This window comes from Chiloscyllium plagiosum, chromosome 32 (genome assembly GCF_004010195.1).
Source record: "Chiloscyllium plagiosum isolate BGI_BamShark_2017 chromosome 32, ASM401019v2, whole genome shotgun sequence".
NCBI classification, from domain to species: domain Eukaryota; kingdom Metazoa; phylum Chordata; class Chondrichthyes; order Orectolobiformes; family Hemiscylliidae; genus Chiloscyllium; species Chiloscyllium plagiosum.
Window position 1 is genome coordinate 43,754,246 of NC_057741.1, and position 25,719 is coordinate 43,779,964.

The 25,719-nt window shown below is 40.9% G+C and overlaps 1 protein-coding gene across 3 annotated transcripts in view; it reads right to left on the reverse strand.

Annotated features, from left to right (window-relative positions):
• usp8 (ubiquitin specific peptidase 8) overlaps positions 1–25,719 on the reverse strand; it is a 64,495-nt gene that overhangs the window by 22,141 nt on the left and 16,635 nt on the right. Inside the window, exons 1-10 of one of the 3 annotated variants that reach the window (XM_043674579.1) lie at positions 21,325–21,545; positions 19,515–19,711; positions 17,436–17,580; positions 12,799–12,884; positions 10,659–10,824; positions 10,281–10,326; positions 8,241–8,409; positions 7,926–8,088; positions 7,140–7,284; positions 2,276–2,505 (exon numbers count right to left, since the gene is read on the reverse strand). In XM_043674579.1, the coding sequence (XP_043530514.1) occupies positions 2,276–2,505; positions 7,140–7,284; positions 7,926–8,088; positions 8,241–8,409; positions 10,281–10,326; positions 10,659–10,824; positions 12,799–12,884; positions 17,436–17,580; positions 19,515–19,618 (1,254 nt within the window). In that variant the 5' untranslated portion in view covers positions 19,619–19,711; positions 21,325–21,545. Of the gene's footprint in view, positions 1–2,275; positions 2,506–7,139; positions 7,285–7,925; positions 8,089–8,240; positions 8,410–10,280; positions 10,327–10,658; positions 10,825–12,798; positions 12,885–17,435; positions 17,581–19,514; positions 19,712–21,324; positions 21,546–25,719 lie in introns of those variants that run through there. The other 2 variants (XM_043674582.1, XM_043674581.1) reach the window with 2 other exon arrangements.

The window sequence follows — 25,719 nt, forward strand, 5'->3', positions numbered from 1 at the left end:
TTTGGAAAGGCAAAGACTGAATAGTGATAGTCAACATGGCTTTGCATGTGAGAAATTGTACCTCACTAACTTGATTGAGTCTTTTGAAGTAATGAAGAGGTTTGATGAGGGCAGAGCGGTAGAGATGATCTATATGTACTTCAGTAAGGTGTCCGATAAGGCTCCGCATGGTAGACTTATTAGCAATGTTAGATTTCATGGAATACAGGGGGAACTCGCCATTTGGATACAGAACTGGCTCAAAGGTAGAAGACAGAGGGTGGTGGTGGAGGGTTGTTTTTCAGACTTAATATCTGCCACCAGCGGTGTGCCACAAGGATCTGTGCTGGGTCCACTGTTTTTTGTCATGAATAAATGATTTGGATGGGAATATAGCTGGTATGTTTAGTAAGTGTGTCCATAACACCAAAATTGGAGGTGAAGTGGGCAGCAAAGGAGGTTACTGCAGAGTAGAAAGGAACTTTAATCAGATGGGCTGGTGGACTGATGAGTGGCAGATGGATTTTAGCTTTGAAAAAATGTGAGGTGCTGCATCTTGGAAAGGCAAATCGAGGCAGGACTTATACACAATGTTAAGGCTCTGGGGAGTGTTGCTGAGCAAAGAGTGCAGGCTCATAGCTCTTTGGAAGTAGATTTGCAGGTAGACCAGATAGTGAACACCTTAGTATGTTTGCCTTTATTGGTCAGTGCATCGAGCATAGGAGTTAGGAAGTCATATTGTGACTGTACAGGAGATTGGTTAGGCCACTTTTGGAATAGTGTTCAATTCTGGTGTCCTGGTTATAGGAAGGATGTGTGAAACTTGAAAAGGTTGAGAAAACATTTACAAGTATGTTGCAGGGTTGGAGTGTTGGAGTGTCTGAGCTATGGGGAGAGGCTGAATAGGTTGGGGCATTTTCCCTAAAACATCGGAGGCGGACAGGTGACCTTATAGAAGTTTACGAAATCATGAGGCGCGTAGATAGGGTGAATAGCCAAGGTCTTTTCCGAGATGGGGGAGTCTAAAACTAGAGGGCATAGGTTTAAGGTGAGAGGGCAAAGATATAAAAAGTACCTAAGGAGCAATTCTTTCCACACAGAGGGTGGTGCATATATAGAATTAGCTGCCAGAGGAAGTGGTGCAGGCTTGCACAATTTAAACATTCAAAAGGCATCTGGATGGGAATATGAATACGAAGAGTTTAAAAGGATATGAGCCAAGTACTGGCAAATGGGACTAAATTAATTTAGGATATCTGGTTGGCACAAACGAGTTGCACAAAATGGTCTGTCCCTTGCTACACCGTTCTAGGACTGACTTGATGGGACTGAACGGCCTATTATTATATTCCCAATATCCAATATGGAAGGACAATTCAACAATATGAGATAGCTGCCACTTTTGAGTTGTGAACTGTTTAAAAATGTGGCTTTGAACCGCCATTTTATTGTAGAGATCTCAGGAACATTTGTGAAGTCAGGTCCGATCACCATGAGAATTGGTCTTTCTTCCGGATACCAGGATTTAGATGAAGGCACCCAGAATTTCATCCTGCTCTGCTGCAAAGTAACCCAAGTGATCAAGTGTTCTCAGTTTTCAAAGGAAGAAGGGCCTTCATGCGTTCTCTGAAGCTGCTGTACTCAGCATACTACAAAGGAAAAGTCTCACTATTCAACTACAAAATCACAGCTGAATCTAATTTCAAATTTTGAACCCTTCACTTCAGAAAGGAATCTTCATGTGAGACTTGCAATGGTAATGCATACTGATTTCAATTTCATTCTCATTATAACTAGCACTTTAAGTAGGTGACATGTGGCAATACCGAGCATGATGGCTGGACTTGGCTTCAAAAATGCTCCCGAGATCTCTGCAATACTGTAGTTATGCAATGCACTAACCTTTTGTCTTGCATAAAGTATAAAGCTGTGCTGGGTTTTTTTCCAAATTTAAATACTGAAAAACGAGGAGTGCTACATATGAGCTTACACAAGTTCTTAGCTCCCAGATCAATGGGAAAAGACTGGTATGGTCATGACACTAACTTTAAATGTTCTTGCAAACCTGATTCAAATAGTTGTTTGAATGTTAACAAGAAAGCTTGCCCAGTATTCTATTTCCTTCTTCCCCATCAGCTCAACATGTTGCAAGAGTCCATTTTACTAAAATCAATTGCACAGGCACTAACGACGAAGGAAGCAAAATCAAATGAGTTAATTGGCAACGGGCACAGGCACAGATGAAAGAAGAACTACTGAAGCAGGAATAAGGCAATATTGTACAAACATAACATACCGCACATACCTGTGGAATGGTCTTCATTGCAATAGGTTGCCCAGTGACTGGAACCCCAGGGGCAAGGATACCATTAGGCACATTGATAGTTTTTAGGTTGACTTTTTTTGGTGTCTCTTCGAGCAAAGATAGATGTTCATTACAAATTTCCAATTCTTGGACAGCCTTATTTTCATTAAGGTCTTTCGAAGGTTGTGGGGGTTCCTCCAAGGTTGGGTAACTGAAATTCACTATGAAAAAGAATGAATGCAGCACCATATTCAAAAGCTGATTTTGTATTGCCATTAAATATAGATCGACCACTGTGCTGACCTTTTGTGATGTCCACAAATTGAACTCCAAATTATTGATCAACAAGTCTGATTTCTGTAATACTCAGCAGATGAAATCAGTTGCAGCACCAATTCTAACAGTTAGCTTTTAATAGTCTTCTCATCATTACTAAGTGCACCCTTCTTATACAACTAGACTGTTAAGACTTGCAATGCTGAATAGTCTTGTGATACACTGTGGGATACACCAGCAGCACAGCAGAAATTCGAATCAACGAACAGAGGTGACTGTAGTGGCCATTACTAAGGTGGTGGTTCTGGGGAAGCTGAAAGGTGGATAATCACCCAGACTGGATGGAATACACCCTATAGTTCTGAAGGATATAGTTGAGGCAAATGTGGAGGCATTGATGTCCATCTTTTAGGAATCACTGGAGTCAGGGAGGGTCCCCGAGAACTGGAAAATGCCAAATGTAAAATCCTGTTTAAGAAAGGAGGGAGGCAGAAGACAAGAAACTATAGACCAGTTAACCTTGGTAAGATTTAAGAGTCCATTATAAAATATGAGATTGCAAAGTACTTGGAAGTGCATGGTAAAATAGGACTGATGCAAGGCTTGTAGCTCAGGTCCTATTTTAGGGTGTAGGTTTGCTCGCTGAGCTGTAGGTTTGATATCCAGACGTTTCATTACCTAGGTAACATCATCAGTGGCGACCTCCAAGTGAGGTGAAGCTGTTGTTTCCTGCTTTCTATTTATATCTTTCTCCTGGATGGGGTTCCTGGGGTTTGTGGTGATGTCATTTCCTGTTCGTTCTGAGGGGTTGATAGATGGCATCTAGATCTGTGTGTTTGTTTGTGGTGTTATGGTTGGAATGCCAGGCCTCTAGGAATTCTCTGGCATGTCTTTGCTTAGCCTGTCCCAGGATAGATGTGTTGTCCCAGTCGAAATGGTGGCTTTTTTTATCAGTGCGTAGGGCTACGAGGGAGAGAGGGTCGTGTCTTTTTGTGGCTAGCTGGTGTTCGTGTATCCTGGTGGCTAACTTTCTTCCTGTTTGTCCTATGTAGTGTTTGTGGCAGTCCTTGCATGGAACTTTGTAGATGACATTGTCTGACTAACAAACTTAAAAGATGCAGTACATCCCTTTGACAAAACCAACGTAATCTACAAAATTCCATGCAAGGACTGCCACAAACACTACATAGGACAACCAGGAAGAAAGTTAGCCACCAGGATACACGAACACCAGCTAGCCACAAAAAGACACGACCCCCTCTCCCTCATAGCCCCCTGATGATGTTACCTAGCCAGGTAATGAAACGTCTGGATATCAAACCTACACCCTAAAATAGAATCGAGTCAGCACAGCTCAACAAGGACAGTCATGTCTGAAAAATCTGTTAGAATTCTAAGTAATAAGTTAGACAAAGGACAGCCAGGTAGTGTTAGTGAGTGGGGTGCTGCAAAGGACTTGGACAGGCTAGGAAAGTGGACAAAGTGGCACATGAAATGCAATGTGGCAAAGTATAAGTTTATGCACTGATAGGAAGAATAGAGGCATGGACTATTTTCTAAATGGGAAAAGGCTTTAGAAATCTGAAGCACAAAAGGGGAGTCCTAGTTCAGGATTCTTAACACGTAGATTCAGTTGGCAGTTAGGTAGAGATGTACTGCTGAAGCTCTATACAATTCTGGTCAGAATGCATTTGGAGTATTGTGTGCAGCTTTGGGCCCCGTTTTTAAGGGTGGATGTGCCAGTGTTGGAGGGGTCCAGAGGCCATTTACAAGAATGATACTAGGGATGAAGGGCATCTCGTATAAGGAGGCACTGGAGGCTCTCAGTATGTACTCAATGCAATTTATAAAGTTGGATGAAAGGAGGTAGTTCATTGAAACAGACCTGGATACAGTAGACAGGAGCTGATGTTTCCACAAGGAAGTGTGACTAGGACCGGAGGACAAGGCCTCCAGGTGAAGGGATGACCCTTTAGAAGAGATGCAGAGGAATTTCATCAGAAATTGGTGAATCTGTGGAATTCATCATCACAGAAGGCTGTGCAGGCTAAATCACTGACTGTATGTAGGACAGAAATAGATGGCTTCTTCATTAGCAAAGTGATCAATGGTTACGGGGAGAAGGCCTGAGAAAGGGGTTGAGAAATGTATCAGCCATGATTGAATGATGGAACAGACACAATGGGTCAAATGGCCTGATTGTACTGTCTCTAGACAAGGCAAATAGGCAAAGTATGATAACAGTGTTTAGGGAGGAGAATGTGCAATAAAAAAGAAATTACTGTTTTACACACAAGATCCACAGATATGGCAGACTCTGTCATTCCATCAATTATAAGATCATCAAAAACTACAGGATTATGATTACTGTCTCATCTGGTCAGGTACAAGTGGTTTCACATTTCTCTTTAAGGGTGCAGTTGTTAAGAGGCAAGCCTCTCCCATTTTGTGCACCTGAAATTAATTCCCCTTCTCCTAGACTCAAGCACAGGTAAAGAGCAAAAGTTCCACATTAGCTGGCAGGAATTATCCAAGCACGACACCCTCTCTTGCTCCTGACACTTCAGTGACAACGATGGAATAGTGACATTTCTCAGATTGGATGAGTGGCTGCTGCCCTAATCCTTCTAGACTGAAGTGGTTCATGAGTTTGGAGGGGCTCTCTAAGGACCTTTGGTGAATTTCTGCAGTGCTCCTCGCAGATGGTACACAGTGATGCTACTGAGCCTCCAAGGTGGAGGGAGTGTACTTGTACGTGATGCTGATCAAGCAGACTGCTTTGTCCTGGATGGTGTCAAGCTTCTTGAATTTTGCTGGAGCTGCATCCATCCAGACAAATGGAGCATATTTCATTCCACTCCGGACCTGGGGCTTGTAAAATGGTGGACACTTTAGGGAGTCAGGTGCCGCAGTATTCCCAGCCCCTGACCGGCTCTTATAGTGACTATTTATATGAAGATTCCAGTTGAGTTTCTGGTCAATGATAACTCCCAGGATGTTAATTGTTGGGGATTCAGCAATGATAGATAAATTGTCTCCTGTTGGAGATGGTCATTGCCTGGCATTTGGGTGGCACAAATATTACTTTGCCATTTGTCAGCTCAAGTCTGGATAATGTCCAGATCTTGTTGCATGTGAACATGGACTGCTCCATTAGCTGAGTTCCAAATGGTGCTGAATATTGTACAGTTATCACATAACATTCCTACTTCTGACCTTGGGATGGAAGGAAATTCGTTGACGAAGAAACCGAAGCTGACTGGGCCTAGAATACTACCGAGGAACTACTGCAGGTGTCAAGCTAACAGGCCTGTAATTTCTTGTTCTCAGTCTTCCTCCATTTTCGAAGAATTACATTCACTATATCTGATCAAATGGATCCTTTCTGGCACCTACAGAATTTTGGAAAATTAGAATCAATCTGTCAACTATCTTGCTAGCCACTTAAAAACTTAAGACCCCTAGATGAAGCTATCTAAGGATCTTTGATGAATTTCTGCAATGCTCCTCGCAAATGGTACATACTGATGCTACTGAGCATCAGTGGTGGAGGGAGTGTGCTCCAATTTTATGGAGATCCCAATTTTCTTAAATTCCTACCTCCCCTTTCCATTTTCGAGATGTTACCTGCATCCTCTATGATGAAAACTAATACAAAATATCTGTTCAGTTCATCTGTTGTTTCCTTATTGTCCATTATTAATTTCCCAGATTCAGTTTCTATAGGATGTACAGTCACTGTTTTTTTCATTTCTAAGTATGTGTGCAAACTCAATTTGTACTTATTTCTACCATAGATAATTTTTTCCATGTTGATTAATCTTTTAGTCAGACATTCTTTGTTCTTAAAAAAAATTGTTCAATCTTCTGAACTACTGACCATGTTTGTTGAATTACATGCTTTTTACCTTAAACTTGATACTATCTTTAACATTTCTAGTTTATCACAGATGGTGGGTCCGCTTAGGATTTTTCACTTGTGGTTGGAATGTATCTGATTATTCCAATATATCCCATTGCATATCTTCAGTGCATTTCCACTGATCTAATGCTGAATCAAATTTGCCATCCCACTGTAGTTATATCTGTTTTCATGCACTTATAGTTGCCCTTATTTAAGTAAAACTCACAAAGATACTGCATCATCCCACATTTCTAAAAATAAAGGCAAATTATTATGGCTGGTGGAGATCTTAAATAAAAAATTCTGAAGAAATTCAGCAGAAATTACATGATCTGTGCAGAAAACAATAGTTAGTGTTTTGACTTTAAAAGTTGGACTCAAAACATCAATTCAGATTCCATGCCTCATTTCACCCCAGCTACCTGAAATTGCAAAACAAATGCTAAAATGGAAATGTTTTACAAGGATTACTGAATTTAATTTATGTTTCCTCCATGTCCATTTCTGATGGAGCAGTAAGCAGCAGGTATTCATATTTTTGAAAAATTACCATGCAGCACATATTGCAAAGAACCATGTCCACACTTGGTGGATGCTTTTCATCTTTCTTGTTAAAGATATACAAGAATGATTGAGAAAGTGCACAGCCTTGCTTATTTAAGTAGTGGTACTCACAGGACACTTGTACAGCTCCAGGAGGTTCTTTCTTTGGAACAGTCACTTTGGCATTCGTAGTGTACATTGGATAGCAGAGGAGCCAGCTGTCATAGCCACCCTCCAATACTAGTGGTTCACTCCGGAGAATTATCTGGCTATCCCACTGCATTGAAGAAGCTTATGTTGAAAATTCAGTATGCTTTTGGCAAGTGGCCTTGCACTTATCCTTCCATTACAAAAAGCTTCTACTGTATTAACTATGTTAGAAACTCTCAAATTGTGACTCATCCTGTGATTTGCACTTCTAGTTTACAGGGTTACTGTGAGAATGAAATGAGGGAGAACAAAAATAAGAGAAAACTTCAACTTTGTTTCACTAATCTCCCCAAATTACTCAGGTAAGGTTGCAACATCCAGGGGGCTTGACAGTGAATGTTGGAAAAACACTTCCGCTCATGGGAAAAATCTAGAGCTAGGCATAACCGTTCAAAACAAAAATGTGTGCCCAATTAAGGCTGATGAGTAGATATGTTGTCTGAGGGTACAGTGTCTTTGGAACACCATTCCTCAGAAACTGGAAGCAGAGCTGTTGAATTTTGTTTTTTTAAGGCAAAGGTAGCTAGATTTGTGATAAGCAAGGTGGATGAAAGATCATTGTGTTAGCCAGGAATGTGGAGCAATCAGATCAATAATCTTACTGAATGGCAGGGCAGAACAGTTTACTTCTGCTCATTTGTATGTTCATACGTAACATGTACAACATGAAATGCAATTGAATAGTTCTTGAGAAAAAAAATTCTAAACCTTATAAAGTGCATCCTTGAGGCTCTGAAGAATGGTTCCTCTTTTCACCTGGTCAACAGAACTGTCCCAATCCAACAAAATTATGTAATCAACAAATTGACGCTTTCGCCATATCTCTTTTGACTCCTCTGGAAGTTTCAACTCTATCTGGTTAACAGTGATGCTGTAGAAGACAGTTTTAAAATCAATCAATCATTCAGTTCCTTTCTCTCAGCAGGCCATTTTGTTATAAAGTTAAATTAAAATACACTAATTTCTTGTCAAACTGTTATAGCAGTTATCAACACTTTTGCAAACTTGCACTCTATTTCCTACCCTGGACTGACAGCTTCCTCTGGTACACTTATACAGTGTGATCTGGCCACCTGCATATGAGATTCCTGGTAATCCTTGGAGCTTCGTGCATCCATAATGATCATTTCAGTGTTTTCATCTTGCATCATTGCAAACAACTTTTCTGCAGTTACTGCTCCCTGAAGTGAATCTGTTTGCAAAGCAGATAGTCATATCACCAAAGCAACCAGCAGTTCAATCAATCAAAATGGGAGAGATGATGTGAGAAGTGCAATCTCTAAAAACAAAAAAAACACCCATTTTTATGCTATGATTAAATACAGGAAGTAAGTGGACCAGCACGTCGCTTGATGCATATTATTGACCCGGACATGAATGTGCAGGGGCCAACTTTAACACAAAGTTGGAAGCATGCAAACTTAGAAGGAAAACAGTAAACTTCAAAAGGGCATAGTTGGAATAGGCACTTAATTGGCAATTACATTTAATGAAAGTGATGCATTTGGGTCGAAGGACAATATGAATTGAAGACAACACTAAAGAGGGCACAGAAACAGAATGATTTGGGGGCACATGTGAACAAATCCTTCTCGAAGATAGCAGAGCAGTTAAAAAGACAGAATTTGGGATTTTATAAACAAAAGCAAATTACAAAAGGAAGTTGATTCAGCCTAGAGGGTCTTCCAATGGTTGGGAAGCATGTGAAAGAGGAAAAAGAAATCCAGGAATAATGGATTTCAGCTAAATTAATAAATTGAAGTTGGGTTCAATCTCCTTGGAAAAGACCAAGAAGATACCTAATTCAAGTAACATCATGAGGGATCTTTGTCAGATTAGTATTAGAATTTTTTCTGTTGTTGGAAGGGGCAGGAAGCAAAGATTGTTGCGTTAAAGTGATGACGACATCCTGGGGAATTGCCACCTGAATTGGAATGGCTTTATTAAATATGATTACAAAAGGTCAGAGGCTAAGAATTCTGCAAGTAGCTTAGACAGCACCTTCCAAACACGTGACCACTTCATTTTAGGAGGACAAGTGCAGTAGATAAATGGGAACACAACAATCTGCAAGTTCCCCTTCAAGCCACTCATCTTCCTGACTTGACACAGGTCAAGTGTATGATAGAATACAATAAGTGTCCAGATGAGCACGATCTGCTGAAGGACAATTAGGGATGGGCAACAAATACTCACCTTGACAGTGACTTGCATATCCAAATGAGATTAGATTACTTAGTGTGGAAACAGACCCTTCGGTCCAACAAGTCCACACCGACCTGCCAAAGCGCAACCCACCCAGACCCATTCCCCTACATTTACCCCTTCACCTAACACTATGGGCAATTTAGCATGGCCAGTTCACCTGACCTGCACATTTTTGGACTGTGGGAGGAAACCGGAGCACCCTGAGGAAACCCACGCAGACACGGGGAGAATGTGCAAACTCCACACAGTCATTCGCCTGAGGCGGGAATTGAACCCGGGTCTCTGACGTGGTGAGGCAGCAGTGCTAAGCACTGTGCCACCATGCCACCCAAAAAATGAAAGTATAATTTAAAAATCTCAAATATACTGTCTGAGGATATAGTGAAGGCAGATATAAACGATGGCTTTCAAAAGGGAATTTGATAATTATCTTGAGAAAAATAGAAAGGGGCAATGGGGAATGGATGTTGGAATGGTACTAATATAATTGGCTTTGCAGAAAATTTGGCATGGTTAGGTAAAGTCACAAAATGGTCTTCTGTGTTGTAACCATTCAATAATCCAATATCAGGGAAAGCAATGTAGCTGCAAAATGCTGCCACCACAAAATTCTCTCTGTTTCACATGCAAGTTCAGGATCAACAAGTAAAAGCAGCTGCTACTAGCTTTAAGCAGGTATTTGGAAATGTGTAGAATGCTCCTCAATGACTGCCTATCCAAACTTTTTTTTCCTCAGTTACAAGTAAAGTATTGGTACTCTTAACTTGATTTCTGCCGAGAGCAGAATTCTAGTTCTGAAAGGCAAATTGTAGATGGAATTGAATTGACTCTAAGCAACAATGACAAAAATCTCACCATTGCACTCAGAATGCGTTTTCTTGTCATTTACTTCAAAGTCCTCCTAAATAAAAGAAAAGTAAAACCTTTAAACTCCTGGTTAATATTTCAAACATACCTGTCTCCATTTTATCAACTTTATAAAAACACTACAATTTATTTATATGAAGTAAAACTCAAGTGCCATTCTTGGATCAGATACTTTGCTTTGGCAGCACAGAACATTCAATACTGATTCCAAGTATTTTTTGAGTGAGAATCCAAAGCAAACTAACTCATCTATTTCAAATCATGCAATGTTCAGACAAACTAACCCCTGAATTTAAAGCTGAGTATTACAAAATGTTGTTTGTGGTAATTTCCAATGCAAGACTTAGTATTCAACTAGATAATAACCTTTAAATTTCTTTTCTTAATGCCAAAACAATCCGAGGAACTCTTAGTTGTTGTTTTCAAACTGTTATCATATCCCTTGCTTTTGGCTTCTTCCTGCTGTTTTCTCTTCTCCTCTTGCAGCCTTTCATTCTCTTCAAGCTTTTTACGCACTTCAGCCTCCTCATATCTAATAGATGAGGAAAAATGAAAAGTCTTGCATTAATTTCCAGTTAAACACAAAGCCAAACATACTAACAGGATGAACACTAACCAGTTATTGCACAGGGAGGGGTATCAACAATACATGTTAGTGGTGACAGAAGTCAGGCCTTAATTATTAATTCAGGAATGGGAATTGGCTGTTAAGATCAGGACCTGGATATTTTAACAGGGTCCAACATTAGGCAAAAGTGAGGACTGTAGATGCTGGAAATTAGAGTCTAGATTAGAGTGGTGCTGGAAAAGCATAGCAGATCAGGCAGCATCTAAGGAGCAGGAAAATCGATGTTTCGGGCAAAAGCCCTTCATCAGGAACGGAGACTCCCTTCCTTCCTGAAGGGCTTTTGCCCAAAACATCGATTTTCCTGCTCCTTGGATGCTGCCTGACCTGCAGTGCTTTTCCAGCACCACTCATCTAGGGTCCAACATTACCCCGACCTGTAATTTTCAAGTATGAAGCCAACCAAGTCATTTTGTCCTAGTCACGATTACTGCAAATCTATAGGAATCACAGCAACTTTACCTCTATTGTCTCTCTGGGTAAGGTTTTGACATTAGCCAATCTCTTGACCAAACAGAGCAGACACCACAACGGGGAACCATTAACAAGAGCTGCATACTCAAACTACTGGACCGGTGCTTGACGACACTTTATATTCAACAACCAGATGTATGAACAAATCAATGGGACACCTATGGGCTCACTCATCTCCAGGGTCATAGCAGAAGCAGTGATGCAAAGATGAGAACAAACAGCCCTCCCACAAATCTGACAAATTCTGGATCAGATAGGTAGACGACACTTGTGATAACTACAAGAGGAGATTGAGAGCACATACCGGATTATCAACACCATGCTAACAGGGATCAAATATACAACAGAGGAGAAAATTAACAACCGACTCCCATTCCTACGATGAGATAGTAGAAATAATACAGAACAGGGAATACGTAAAAGTATACAGAAAAGCCACACACACAGACAGACCTTGAATTATAACTGCAACCATCCAAACACATACAAGAGAAGTTGCATTAGGACGCTGTTCAAAAGGGTTACAACACACTGCAGAACTCCCGATCTGCAAAGAGAGTAAGAACACCTCTACAAAGTCTTTGCCAAGAACGGATAGCCCCAAACTTCACCTGCAGCTGCCTGGCAGATAAGTAACGCGATGAGGACATGCTACTACCCAACACACTGACCACTTTACTTTGTGTGCCTCGGAACTGACAGCCAGACTTCTCCAACCATTCAGATTCATGACAACACAAACCAACTGTCACGCTCAGACAACTCACCAGAACAGTTCTAATTCATGGTCTGGTCCATGTGTGGCTTTTCTGTACACTTTTGTGCATTCCCTGTTGTGTGCTCTTGCTACTATCACATCTAGGAGTGGAGTTGTGCAGGATAAATATAGTGTACAGGATTCTGTGCAGGGCCTGCACAAAACATTATATAATACAAACAGACAGACAACTAGCAATCTGTGTTCACGAACATCAACTAGCTACTAAACGCCACTAAACCAGCTGTCCCTAGTAGCCATACACACAGACAAGAACCACAATTTGACTGGGACAACACAACAATAATAGGACAAGCCAAACAGAGGACAGTCAGAGAATTTCTAGAAACATTGCACTTATCCACATATTCCATCAATAAGAACATTGACCAAGACCCAATGTACCGACCACTGCAATGAACAACTGGAATCGATAAATGGAAGCAGTGGGAATGAACCAAATAAATTTCAACTGAGAAAGTACAGCAGTGCTTCATAGGAGGCTCCACAGCATTGAGGATGTCACTTAGAAAGGGGATGAAATATCTGGAAACCAACTTCTCAGCTCGGCGAACATACCCACAACAATTGCAACTGGCACCCGAGCTACAAATCTTTACATAAACTTTGATCACAGCAAGTATACAAACCTTAACTTGAGGCTTTCTGAAAGCCTTTCTGCTTCCTCTATGGCTTTTCGGAAATTTGCAGGGCCCAAGAGGGAAAGGTAGTAGTCCTAAAATGAAAGATAGTACATTAAGGTTGATCAGATCTAGCTCACTAAAGTTGCACTGTAAACATTCTTAGTCAGGACTGCAATTTTTAAAAACAGAAACAAATGCTGCACTGAACACCTTACATGCTGCAGATCAGTATGTGTTTAATGGAGAAAGACAGGTCAACACTTTGAATGTGATTTTTCATCAGAACTGGCAGAACCAGTCTGCCAATTTAGAATGACTAAAACAGACTGGAAAGAACATGTTGGTATGCTTGCTTTCATTGCTCAGTCCTTCAACTCTAGGAGTTGGTAAGTCATGTTGAGGTTGTACAGGACATTGTTGAGGCCTCTACTGGAGTAATGCATCATGGTCTGGTCACCCTGTTATAGGAAGGACATTATTAATGTAAAGAGAGTTCAGAAGAGACTTACCAAGATGTTACCAGGTATGAAACACTTGAGTTATTAATAAAAAGGCTAGATAGGCTGGGACTTCTTTCACCACAGCACAGAAGGTTGAGAGGTGATCTAACGGAGGTTTATAAAATCATGAGGGGTAGCGATAGGGTTAACGGTAGGTGTCTTTTCCATAAAATGGGAGATTTCAAAACTAGGGGGTATTTTTAAAAATGAGAGGAGAGAGATTTAAAAAAAGACTGAGGGGAACATTTTTTTTGAAGAGGGTAGTTTTTCATGTGGAATGAGCCACCAGGGGAAGTGGTTAATGCAGGCACAATTAAAGCCTTTAAAAGACATTTGGACAAGTACATGAATACGAAAGGTTTGGAGAGATATGGGCCAGGAACAGACAGGTGGGACTAGTTTAGTTTAGGATGATGTTTGGCATAGACTGGTTGGACCGAAGGGTCTGTTTTTGTGTTGTATAATTCTATGGAATTTTTTCATGTAGAGGGTGATGCATTTATGGAATGAGCTGCCAGAGGAAGTGGAGGAGGCTGGTACAATTACAACCTTTAAAAGGAATCTGAATGGGTTTATGAATAGGAAAGGCTTTCAGGGATTAAGGCCAAATGCTGACAAATGGAATTAGATTAATTTAGAATATAGGATGTAGAACAGTACAGGCCCTTCGACCCATGATATGGGCCAAACATTTATCTTTATCTAAGATCAACCCAACGTACACACCTCCCAATTTACTGCCGTTCATGTGCTTGTCCAGCACTCGCTTAAATGTTCCTAATGTCTTTGACTTTAATACCACCGCTGGCAGTGCATTCCACGCATCCACCACTCTCTGCGTAAAGAACCTATCTCTGACATCTCCCCTATACCTTCCTCCAATCACCTTAAAATTATAACCTCTTGTGACAGCCATTTCTGCCCTGGGGAAAAATCTCTGGCTATCAACTTCATCTATGCCACTCATTACCTTGTACATCTCTATCAAGTCACCTCTCTTCCTTCTCTCCAGTGTGAAAAGCCCTAGCTCACTCAACCTCTCTTCATAAGACAAGCCTTCCAGTCCAGGCAGCATTCTGATAAATCTCCTCTGCACCCTCTCTAAAACATCCACATCCTTCCTACGATGGGGCAACATGAACTGGACACAATATTCCAAGCGTGGTCTAACCAGGGCTCTATGGAGCTGCTGCAAACTTTTGTGACTCTTAAACTCAATTCCCCTGTTAATGAAAGCCAAAACACCATTAGCCTTCTTAACAACCCTCTCAACTTGGTGGCAACTTTGAGGGATCTATGTACGTGGACTCCATGATCCTTCTGTTCCTCCACACTGCCAAGAATCCTGCCTTTAACCTGTATTCAGCATTCAAATTCAACCTTCCAAGATGACTCACTTTGCATTTATCAAGATTGAGCTCCATCTGCCACTTCTCAGCCCGGCTCTACCTCCTGTCAATGTCTTGTTGTAGCTTGCAACAGCTCTCAACACTATCTACAACACCACTGACCTGTGTGTCATCAACAAACTTACTAATCCACCCTTCCACTTCTTCATCTAAATAATTTATAAAAACTACAAAGAGCAAAAGTCCAAGAACAGATCCCTCCTGGACACCACTGGTCACCAAACTCCAGGTAGAATACTTTCCACCCACCACCACTCGCTGGCCTCTTTTGACCAGTCAATTATCTATCCAGACAGCCAAATTTCCCTGTATCCCGTACATAATTTTCTGAATGAGCCTATCGTGGGGAACTTTATTAAATGCATTACTGAAATCCACATACACCACCATCCACTGCTCAACCTTCGTCAACTTGTCTTGTCGCATCCTCAAAGAACTCAATAAGGGTTGTGAGGCATGATGTGCCTCTTTCAAAGCCATGCTGACTATCTTTAACATTTTTCCAAATAGTCATAAATCCTATCTCTCAAAGTCCTTTCCAGGCCCTTGCTTACCACAGACATAAAACTAACTGGCCTTAATTCTTAGGGATTTCCCTATTCCCTTTCTTGAACAGGGAAACATGGTTGACCATGGTATCTGGTTGACATGAACAAGTTGGACTGAAGGGTCTGTTTTCACGCTGTAGATCTGATTCTATGACGTATATTGGACTCTAAACTTTAACTGTTTCTCTCTCCATAGATGTCACCTGACCGCTAAGTTTCGCCAGCAATTTCTGTTTTCAGATTTCCAGTATCTGCAATTTTTTGTTTTATCCCATTAGCTTTCTTGTTGGCTGTTGCATTATGAAATCTTGTAATGTCATCTCTCCTGCCCTCTACCCCATCACAAACTATTTGCTCTTCATGTCCCTCCACTTTCTACTGATACAAAAATTCTTACAGTTCTATCTTTTTCCAATTCTAATGAAAGGTCATCAAGCTGAAATGTCAAATGCTTCTCTTCACAGATGCCGCTAGACCAGAGTTCCAGCATTTTTTCCCCTCATGTCACCTTAAACAAAAGGTCAGCCTGGCTCAGTAAGTAGCACTCTCACCAGATGCCCACACTCTCAAATCAGCTCGACTAAAACATCAATGAGAATCTTTTGGGTGCATTTTGAAAGAGATCCGATGTGATCTGCTCAGATGAAAAAAAAGTTTTACAATTCAAAGAAATTTCATCCTCATCTTGACCAAATTCATCCTTCAACCAACACTAGAAAAAATAAACATTTAAGTGATTTAACATTCTAAAGAGTCATACTAAACTGAAAATGCTATTTCTTCTCTCCACAACAGCTGGCAGACCTGAATACTTCCCATCACTTGGAGCTCTTATTTCAGATTCTGTTGTAATTTGCCTTTTATATTAGATTAACTCATCATCCAATTCATTTGCTGAACAATCTTTGCTTATTATGGCTGCACATTAACCCTAATAAATTATTCCTCGCACGAAGTGTTTAGGTTGTGACAAGGAGGATGAAGGAAAGCTCCAAAGCGCTCTCCAGCCAGCGCAGCATTTTTGAAGTTTTGTTCTAGTTGTAGATGCACCAACCAATTTAAGACAAACTTCAATTTATTGCTGTACATTTTTGCAGTACGTGTGGACAGAGTACAAAAGATTGACCACCTCATGATTATACTATTAAAATCAGTGACATGACCAACTGCCCCAGCTTGTGTGTCATAGATAAGCAACATGCAGTTTGATAGAGCTAGAACAAAAACAGTGTTAACTACGATTTGGAGATGCCGGTGTTGGACTGGGGTGTAAAAAGTTAAAAATCACAACACCAGGTTATAGTCCAACAGGTTTAATTGGAAGCACACTAGCTTTCGGAGCGACGCTCCTTCATCAGGTGATTGTGGAGGCCTCGATCGTAACACAGAATTTATAGCAAAAATTTGCAGTGTGATGTAACTGAAATTATACACTGAAGAATTGATTGTCTGTTAAGCCTTTCACCTGTTAGAATACAGTGATAGTTTCACTTCTTTCATGTGTAAATCACAAAACCCTTTTTTTAAAAAAGTTGCATTCTCGGGTTAGCTGTTAACAATGGTGATAGTGAGACAATATGTTGAAGGTGTTATTGTCACGCTATCACCATTGTTAACAGCTAACCCGAGAATGCAACTGTAAAAAAAAGGGTTTTGTGATTTACACATGAAAGAAGTGAAACTATCACTGTATTCTAATAGATGAAAGACTTAACAGACAATCAATTCTTCAATGTATAATTTCAGTTACATCACACTGCAAATTTTTGCTATAAATTCTGTGTTACGATCGAGGCCTCCACAATCACCTGATGAAGGAGCGTCGCTCCGAAAGCTAGTGTGCTTCCAATTATACCTGTTGGACTATAACCTGGTGTTGTGCGATTTTTAACAGTGTTAACTACAATTCTTTTGACAAAGATTTGGCAATAAAATATATTGTCAAGGTCAAAAAGAAAAAAAAGATTGCATAACAAGTTCCAGATCAAGCAACCTTGAGTACAGTTGTTTACGTTTGGCTGTTTTCTAAAAACTCCCAAAGGAACTAGTCTAATTAAAAAAAATAAGAGTGAGAGTGTCAGCTATAAATTACTGGAACAGATATACTGCTTGTAGATACATTAACTATGGCACCTATAAAATAATGATATAAGCTACACAGCCCTGCAGAAAACATAACCAAGTACCTGTTGGTGTTTGAAATCGGTCCTTTTCCGAATGAGATCGTACACAGTCAGGTATTTCATGTAAAGGACATAGGCTTTCTCCTCATCTCTATCCAATCCACATTCCTCTGCTGCCTTAAATATTTTACAAGCACTCGTGACATAGCTGGAAAATGAAAGAAAATGATTTGGACAGAAAACTATTATAAATTACAATAAGTTGAACATTGCAAACAATCTTTCTTGTTAATTTAATGTTGACAAAACAAAGAATTTTAAGAGGACACCATTTAATAGTAAAGCATCAACAAATCCCTCAAGGATTTGTTGGTTAAGGCAATGGCGTGAAACCTGAAAAGGTTCAGAAATTATTTACAAGGGTGTTGCCAGAGTTGGAGGGTTTGAGCTACAGGGAGAAGCAGAATAGGCTGGGACTATTTTCCCTCGAGATCGGAAGCAGAGGGATGACCTTAGAGAAGTTTATAAAATCATCAGGGACATAGATAGGGTGAACAGCTAGGGTACTTTCCTCCAGTGCAGTGAAGTCCAAAACTAGAGGGCTGAGATTTAAGGTGAGATGGGAAGATTTATAATGGACCTAATGGGCAACGTTTTCACACAAAGGGTGGTGCGGAAGAAATGAATTGCCAGACAAAGTGGTGGAGGCTAGGCATCTGGATAGGTATATGAATAGGAAGAGTTTAGAGTGAAATGGGACAAATGCTAACAAATGCACCAGTGAAAACCAAGACAGGCTAAATTTGACATTATCAGGGTTGAACAGTCATCAACATTCTACAGAGTGACTTAAACAAGGAATCACAGCACGACAATTAGCTATGGAACCACACTGCAGTTTGGAATGATCAATAAGAATGAGTGACATAAACTCTAAGAGGAAGTTGCAATGGATTCCCTCCTGTGTTAATTTTGGTGTGAATAATCTTAAACTATTACTGTAGAAGGAGAAGAGGTAGAGTTCCATTGTAATGATCATGTGAAAACACAACCCTCCCATTTTGTAAATTTAGCAACCTCAGACATGCCCCAATTTTAAGTGTGCTCATACACAATATATACACATATATATATTCCGTATCACCCAATTTGTTTCATGAGTTTGTGGGGATTGAGTATTTGTTGACTAGAATTCCAGTAAAATGCAATGGCAGAGTATGGTGTCAATAATTGCCAAAACAAAATCCCAGCTTGAAAGGTAATGGAGTTGAAGCTGATCAATTAAGTTTACAGAAAAATGGGAAGGACCTCAACAATTTTGAACTGTTAAATAATATAGGACTAGATGCTTCAGGACATTGGATCTACGTTACTGTATTCTGAAATTATGGTACAATACAACATTGTATATAGGTTGGCAATAACATAAATCTTCATCCTGAACCAATTATCTATTGCTACGCTTCAGCCTCTGTTATAATTTGTTCCAAGTATTTATTTCTTCCAATGCACATTCCAGATATTGATTTTTTTTCCTGATACTCTCCTTTCCTGGTATTCCATTATCCAAACTTCACTGTCTCCACCATAGGTCATGTTTTAGACAGCTAGCCTTCAGCACTTGTTAAACTGCACTTTTAGCACATAGCATAAAGTGCGAAAGAGATGCTCCTATACAGCACAAGGAACAGCAGTGCAAACAGACTGCAGGAATTTATTTGTATTAAGTTATACTTTTTGACGTTAGCCCCACTTCACATTGCACTATGCTCTAGTCACCCAACTGAGGCAATTTGCACAAACCAAAGCCTCTTGTGAATCAATTTAGATTGTGTTATGAACTTCCAGATTTCATGATACTTTCATGCATAATGCGATTTAATTCTAACAAAATACAGCTTGTGCTTCAAACCCATCACTGACTTGTATGATTAGGAAGGAGCAATCCAACAAACATACTTACACTGGCCTCTTAAAAAGCTATGCAATTAGTCTCAATGGACTTGCTTTTCCACAACCCTGCAAGTGTTCTACTTCCAATTATTTAAGTCAATTCCATTTTGCAAGTTTATTGAATCAAGCTTCATCACATATTTAGAGTTAAAAATAAACAAACATTGAAGCAGATTCGTATTTCCTCACTTTTTGGTGCTTTTCGTTTCAAGCTTCACTTCTGCTTTCTTGTTAAGGTCAGCCAAGCATGTAGACAGATACAACTCCTTTAGATCACTCGATACTGCAGGCATTTTGAAGAAACTCTGGCTTTCAATTAGTTCAGGAGAGAAGTATTCTTTCTTCAATATATTTTATTTTTAACTTCACATGTACACATACACCATCTGCAGGAAAATAAACAGAAGAAAATCACACCATTTGAATCCATCAGGACACAACAGATCTGACAATGCAGAAAAAAGAACTGAGTTTGGGTGAAAATTATTCCCTGACAATCATTCACATATATAGCTCGGGCCAAATACTGACAAAACCTTTACATTCTAGAATTTCTCAAACCATAAGTATAATGCGGCCAGCATACCAAATTCATACTATAGCCCGAAATTTAGACAGATACCACTCAAAGTAGAGCCAACTGCACCTTTGCCCATTGGTAGGGGAGTAGTGCTCAGTGATCACCCAATAGTAGAAACATTTTGCTAAATGAAACAAATCTGAACAGTTAATAGGAATCAAGATGCAGCATTAAATATTCCCCCAACTCCAGAATATCTTATTTCATTTTAAAGAAAAATGAAATGTTGTCTCATATCCTTGACTGTAGACTTAAGCAGCAACACGGATAATGCAATGGTATGGGAAACATGCTATATCAATGGGACACTGGGATGAGATGGGAATGAAGAGGGTACAGAGAAATCTTACATCTGAACCACACAATGCACTCCACGGTGTTTCTCTATTCACAAAAAAAAGGGGAGATTCAGCAGCTTGTGCTTAGTGATCCACAAAATCTCATCTTCACTCTATGTGAGGAATTACCAGTTTCTAGCTAACAGTTTAAGAAATTTGGTGAAAACAAGGCAGCTATGGTATACAGGAAAGACAGTACATTCAGTCAAACCAATGATTTAATATTACATCCAATTGCTTGCCCTAACTGCCCAATTGTAACTGCAATTTACATACAACACTGAGGATGTGGCCAGAGATTTGATCTCCAAGGACAGTCTGAATAGTCTGGGGCTATATTCCCTGGAGCGTCAGAGGCTGAAAGGTGATCTTATAAAAGTTTATAAAATCATGAGGGCAAGGATTGGATAAATAGGTAAGGTCTTTTCCCCAGGGTGGGAGTTTCTCCAGAACTAGGGGGCATAGGTTTAAGGTGAGTGGGCAACTTTTTCAGAGAGGGTGGTGTATGTCTGGAATGAGCTGCCAGAGGAAGAGGTGGAGGCTGGTACAACATTTAAAGGCATCTGGATGGATGGATGAATACTCAAATACTGGACTAGACTAGTCTATCTGGTTGACATGGACGAGTTGGATCAAAGGGTCTGTTTCAATGCTGTACAGCCCTATGACTCTATAAACAGACATGGAGCAAATATATCTTGGAAACAGCTTCCCAATTGAGAGTTACTCAACCGGACAGTTAAACAAGTAAAAAGCACAAGACACTGGAGAAACTCAGTAGTTCTGGCAACATCTGTGGAGAGAGAAAGCAAGAGTTAACGTTTCGAATTCGATATTACTGTTCTTCAAAATGATGGATCTGTCCCGAGATGTTATCAGACCCGAGTTTCTCCGGTACTATCTGCGTTTGTGTCAAATTTTCAACATCCACAACGTTTTACTTTCAATTACAACAACTATTTCTTGGCTCAAAATCGCGGATTCGCAGAAACACTTGAAAGCCCAAATCAGCGGCTCCAGATACCGCATCTACAAACGCCATCCAGCCTTGAGGCCCCAGCAGTCGCGCCAACCCCAGTACCTGGTGGAAGTCCAAATGGGCCGTGGGGTCGAGGCCAGGCCCCGTCACAGCTAGTCGGCCCCAGGTCAGGTCTAAGACACAGCTAGCTACAATAAAGACACACCCGGACCGGGATGAGGGGGCTCGAATAGACCCTGGCAGCGGCAAGGCCCCGGCTGATGGTGGCCGCCTTCACCGGAGGTAGGGTGAAAAGGTCAGCAGCCAACTCCCGTGATACCCACATCAACATCACATGACATTATCAAGCGCGCCTGCGCCTGCGCCCCCGCCATTTTAGTGCAGATCAACGTCACTGCACATACATCTTGGTGCAGGTTGAACATCAGTGCGCTTGCATACCGACCATTTTGGTGCAGGAAAATATCAGCACGCACGCGCAAAAGCCGCTCTGTATTGCCAGGAGTATAATTAGCTATGGGAAGAGACCATATCATTTTACTTTCCCTAATGGCTACTTAAACATCTCCCATCCTCACTGGCAGCCAGTTTCAAATCGTTCTTACCACATAAAAAGAATGCTTGTCACATTTTTCCTGTCCCTGACTCTTGGGTGGCACAGTGGTTAGCACTGCTGCCTCACAGCGCCAGAGACCCGGGTTCAATTCCCACCTCAGGTGACTGTATGGAGTTTACACATTCTCCCCGTGTCTGCGTGGGTTTCCTCCGGGTGCCTCCCACACTCCAAAGGTGTGCAGGGTCAGGTGAATTGGCCATGCTAAATTGCCCGTAGTGTTAGGTAAGGGGTAAATGTAGGGGTCTGGGTGGGTTGCACTTCGGCGTGTCGGTGTGGACTTGTTGGGCCGAAGGGCCTGTTTCCACACTGTAATCTAATCTAACACTTGCACATCAAGCTCACAGAAAGTTAGTTATCTCTCTCAACTTCATCATAATTATGAACATTTCTATCACTTGTCCCCTTAATCTTCACAGTCAGCTTTTCCAACATAACCTTGTTGCTAAATCCCTTGGTCCTGGAATGATCCCAGTAAATCTCCTCTGCATCCCCTTAAGGACTCTCACATCCTTTGCAACAGTGTTGTCCAGAATGGGATGCAATACCCTAGTTGCAGCACAACTTGAGATAGATAGATAAATAAAGTCACAAAGATTTAGAATAACTTTGTTAATTTTGTGCCCAATACCTTTATTTATGAAGCCCAATGCTTTGATAATATTCTCTATACAAAGAAAAACAAAATGCTGAGAATCCTTAAAATAGTTTTTTAAAGTTAATTATGCATGATACAAAATGGATAATACAATGGTGAATCAGGCTTAATAAAAAAAGTTATAGCAAACAACAAAAAACAAGAGTATGAGAAATGGCTGATAGCTAACATGAAAGGGTGTACTTGAAACTAATAAAGCACCAAAATGCAATGACATACATTTAGTGTCTGAATGAAGTAGATATGGTATAAAAGACTGGATAAGGTCTTAGAGCAGACTGAAAGGGGACCTGATTCAGGTATATAAGACGAGGGGGAGCTTGGATATGGTGCATAAAAAGCAGCTGTTCTTCAGTTGAAAGGTTATTACAAAAGGCCACAATTTTCAGGTGAAAGGCAGGAGGATAAGAGCCAATTTGAGGAAAATAATGTTCACCCAGAATGTATCAGGAGGTCCGGAATGCATTCCATGGGAGAGTAGAAACCACAAATTTTAAAAAGTACTTGGATGAGCACTCCGAGACATAGAGATGGACAGCACTGAAACAGACCCTTCAGTCCAACTCGTCCACGCCAACCAGATATCCCAACCCAATCTAGTCCCACCTGCCAGCACCTAGCCCATATCCTTCCAAGCCCTTCCTATTCAAATACCCATCAAAATGCCTTTTAAATGTTGCAATTGTACTAGCTTCTACCACTTCCTCTGGCAGCTCATTCCATACATGTACCACCCTCTGTATAAAAAAGTTGCCTCTTTAGGTCTCTTTTATATCTTTCCCCTCTCACCCTAAATCTATGCCCTTGAAATGTCATAACATTTAAATCTATGGGTTGAATACTGTAGTGTGGGACTACTGTAGATTTAGAGGTATTGTTGTTGGTGCAGACTCAATGGGCTTAAGAGCCCTTCTGTAGTGTATAGTTCTACGATCAGAACAAAAGGCAAGATTGAAGCTCTTGCAATTATCTTCAGCCATAAGTGTTTGAGTGGATGATCAAGCCTAGCCTCTTCCATATGTCTCTTGCATCATAGATGCCAGTCCTCAACCATTCTCATTCATTCCACGGGATATCTAGAAACAGCTAGAGGCATTTGATATTGCAAAAGCTCTGGACCCTGATAACATTCTAGCAATAGTATATTGATGATTTGAGCCCCAGAACTTGCCACACTCCAACCAAGCTGTTCCAGTATAACTACAAAACTGGCATTTATGCAACAATGTGGAAATTTATCCTGGTATGCCCTGGACACAAAAAGCAGGACAAATACAACCCAGCCAATTCCCACCCCATCAGTGTTTTCTTAACCATCCATAAAGTGATAGAAGGGGTCACTGACAATGTTATCAATCAGCGCTTCATCAGCAATAACCATCTCAATAATGCCCAGTTTGGGTTCTGTTAGGGCCACTCAGCTCCTAACCTCATTGCAGCTTTGGTTCAAACATGGACAAAAGAGCTGAATTTTCGGAGGTGAGGTGACAATGACTGCCTTGGACATCACATTTGACCAACTACAGCATCAAGGTCCCTATCAAAACTAGAGTCAATGGGAATTGGAGGGTGGTCTCTCTGTTAGTTGAGAGTTACAGGGAGAAAGTGAGGACTGCAGCTGCTGAAGATCAGAATCAAAAGTGTGATGCTGGAAAAGCACAGTGGGTCCTGCAGCATCCGAGGAGGAGAAGAAGAAGAAGAAGAAGAATCGATGTTTTGGGCATAAGCCCTTCATCAGGAATAAGGCTTGTGGGCCAGGGATGGTGGTGGTTGGCTGGAGGGGGGGCGGCTGACAGATAAATGGGAAGGGGTGGGATAGGTGAGGGAGAGGGAGAAGGTGATAGGTCGGGGAGGAGGGTGGAGTGGATAGATTAGATAGTTGGGAGTTACACCTGGCACAAAAGGAAGATAGCTGCTGGAGGTCAGTCATATCCAGGTCCAGGAAATTAGATTACATTACAGTGTGGAAACAGGCCCTTCGGCCCAACAAGTCCACACCGACCTGCCAAAGCGCAACCTACCCATACCCCTACATTTACCCATTAGCTAACACTACGGGCAATTTAGCACGGCCAATTTACCTGACCTGCACATCTTTGGATTGTGGGAGGAAACCGGAGCACCCGGAGGAAACCCACGCAGACACGGGGAGAATGTGCAAACTCCACACAGTCAGTCGCCTGAGGCAGGAATTGAACCTGGGTCTCAGGCGCTGTGAGGCAGCAGTGCTAACTACTGTGCCACCGTGCCGTCCACAAATCTTACACAAGTTCCTTAGGATAGTGTCCTTGGCCCATCCACCCAGTGAAAAAAGCCTCAGCATATCCAATTTCTCCTTATAACTCAAAACTCTCCATTTCTGGCAACATCCTGGTAAATCCCTTCTAAACCCTCTCCAGTTTAACAATATCCTTCCTAAAATAGGATGACCAGAACTGGATATAGTATTCCAGAAGAGGCCTTACCAACATCCTGTACAACCTCAACATATGTCCTAACTCCTGACTCAAAAGGAAGGGGCAGCAATGAAAGCAAGCATACTAAATACCTTAACCACCCTGTCTACGTATGATGCAAATTTCAAAGAATTATGTACCTGAAACCCTAGGTCTCTGTTTTACAACATTACCCAAGGCCCTACTTTTAATACTATAAAGTTCTGCCCTTGTTTGTTTTACCAAGATGCAATATATTACATTTATCCAAATTGAACTCCACCTACCACTGTTCAGCCCATTGACCCAATTGATCAATGTCTTTGTAATTTTAGATAACATTTTTTACTGTCCATTATATCTTGGTGTCATCTACAAACTTACTAACCCAAGTCTTCTTTATTCTCATCTAAATTATTTACATAAATAACAAACAAAAGTAGACGCAGCACCTATCCATATGGAACACAGCTGGTCACAGGCCTCCTGTCTGAAAAACAACCTCCACCATCACTTTGTGTCTCCTACCGTTAAGCCAATTTTGTACCAATTGAAAAGCTCACTATGAATCTCATGTGATCTAACTTTACTAATAAATCTACCTTGTCAAAGGCTTTAGTAAAGTCCACGTAAGCAATAACTACTGCACTGCCCTCATCAATCTTCTTGCTTACTTCTCAAGAAAGTCACCTAATATTCTTCTAAATTCCCACAGGTATTACCTGACCAGCCATTCCTCATAACATCTGCCCATTCCATAAGGTGTAGGAGCACAAGTAGGCCATTCAGTC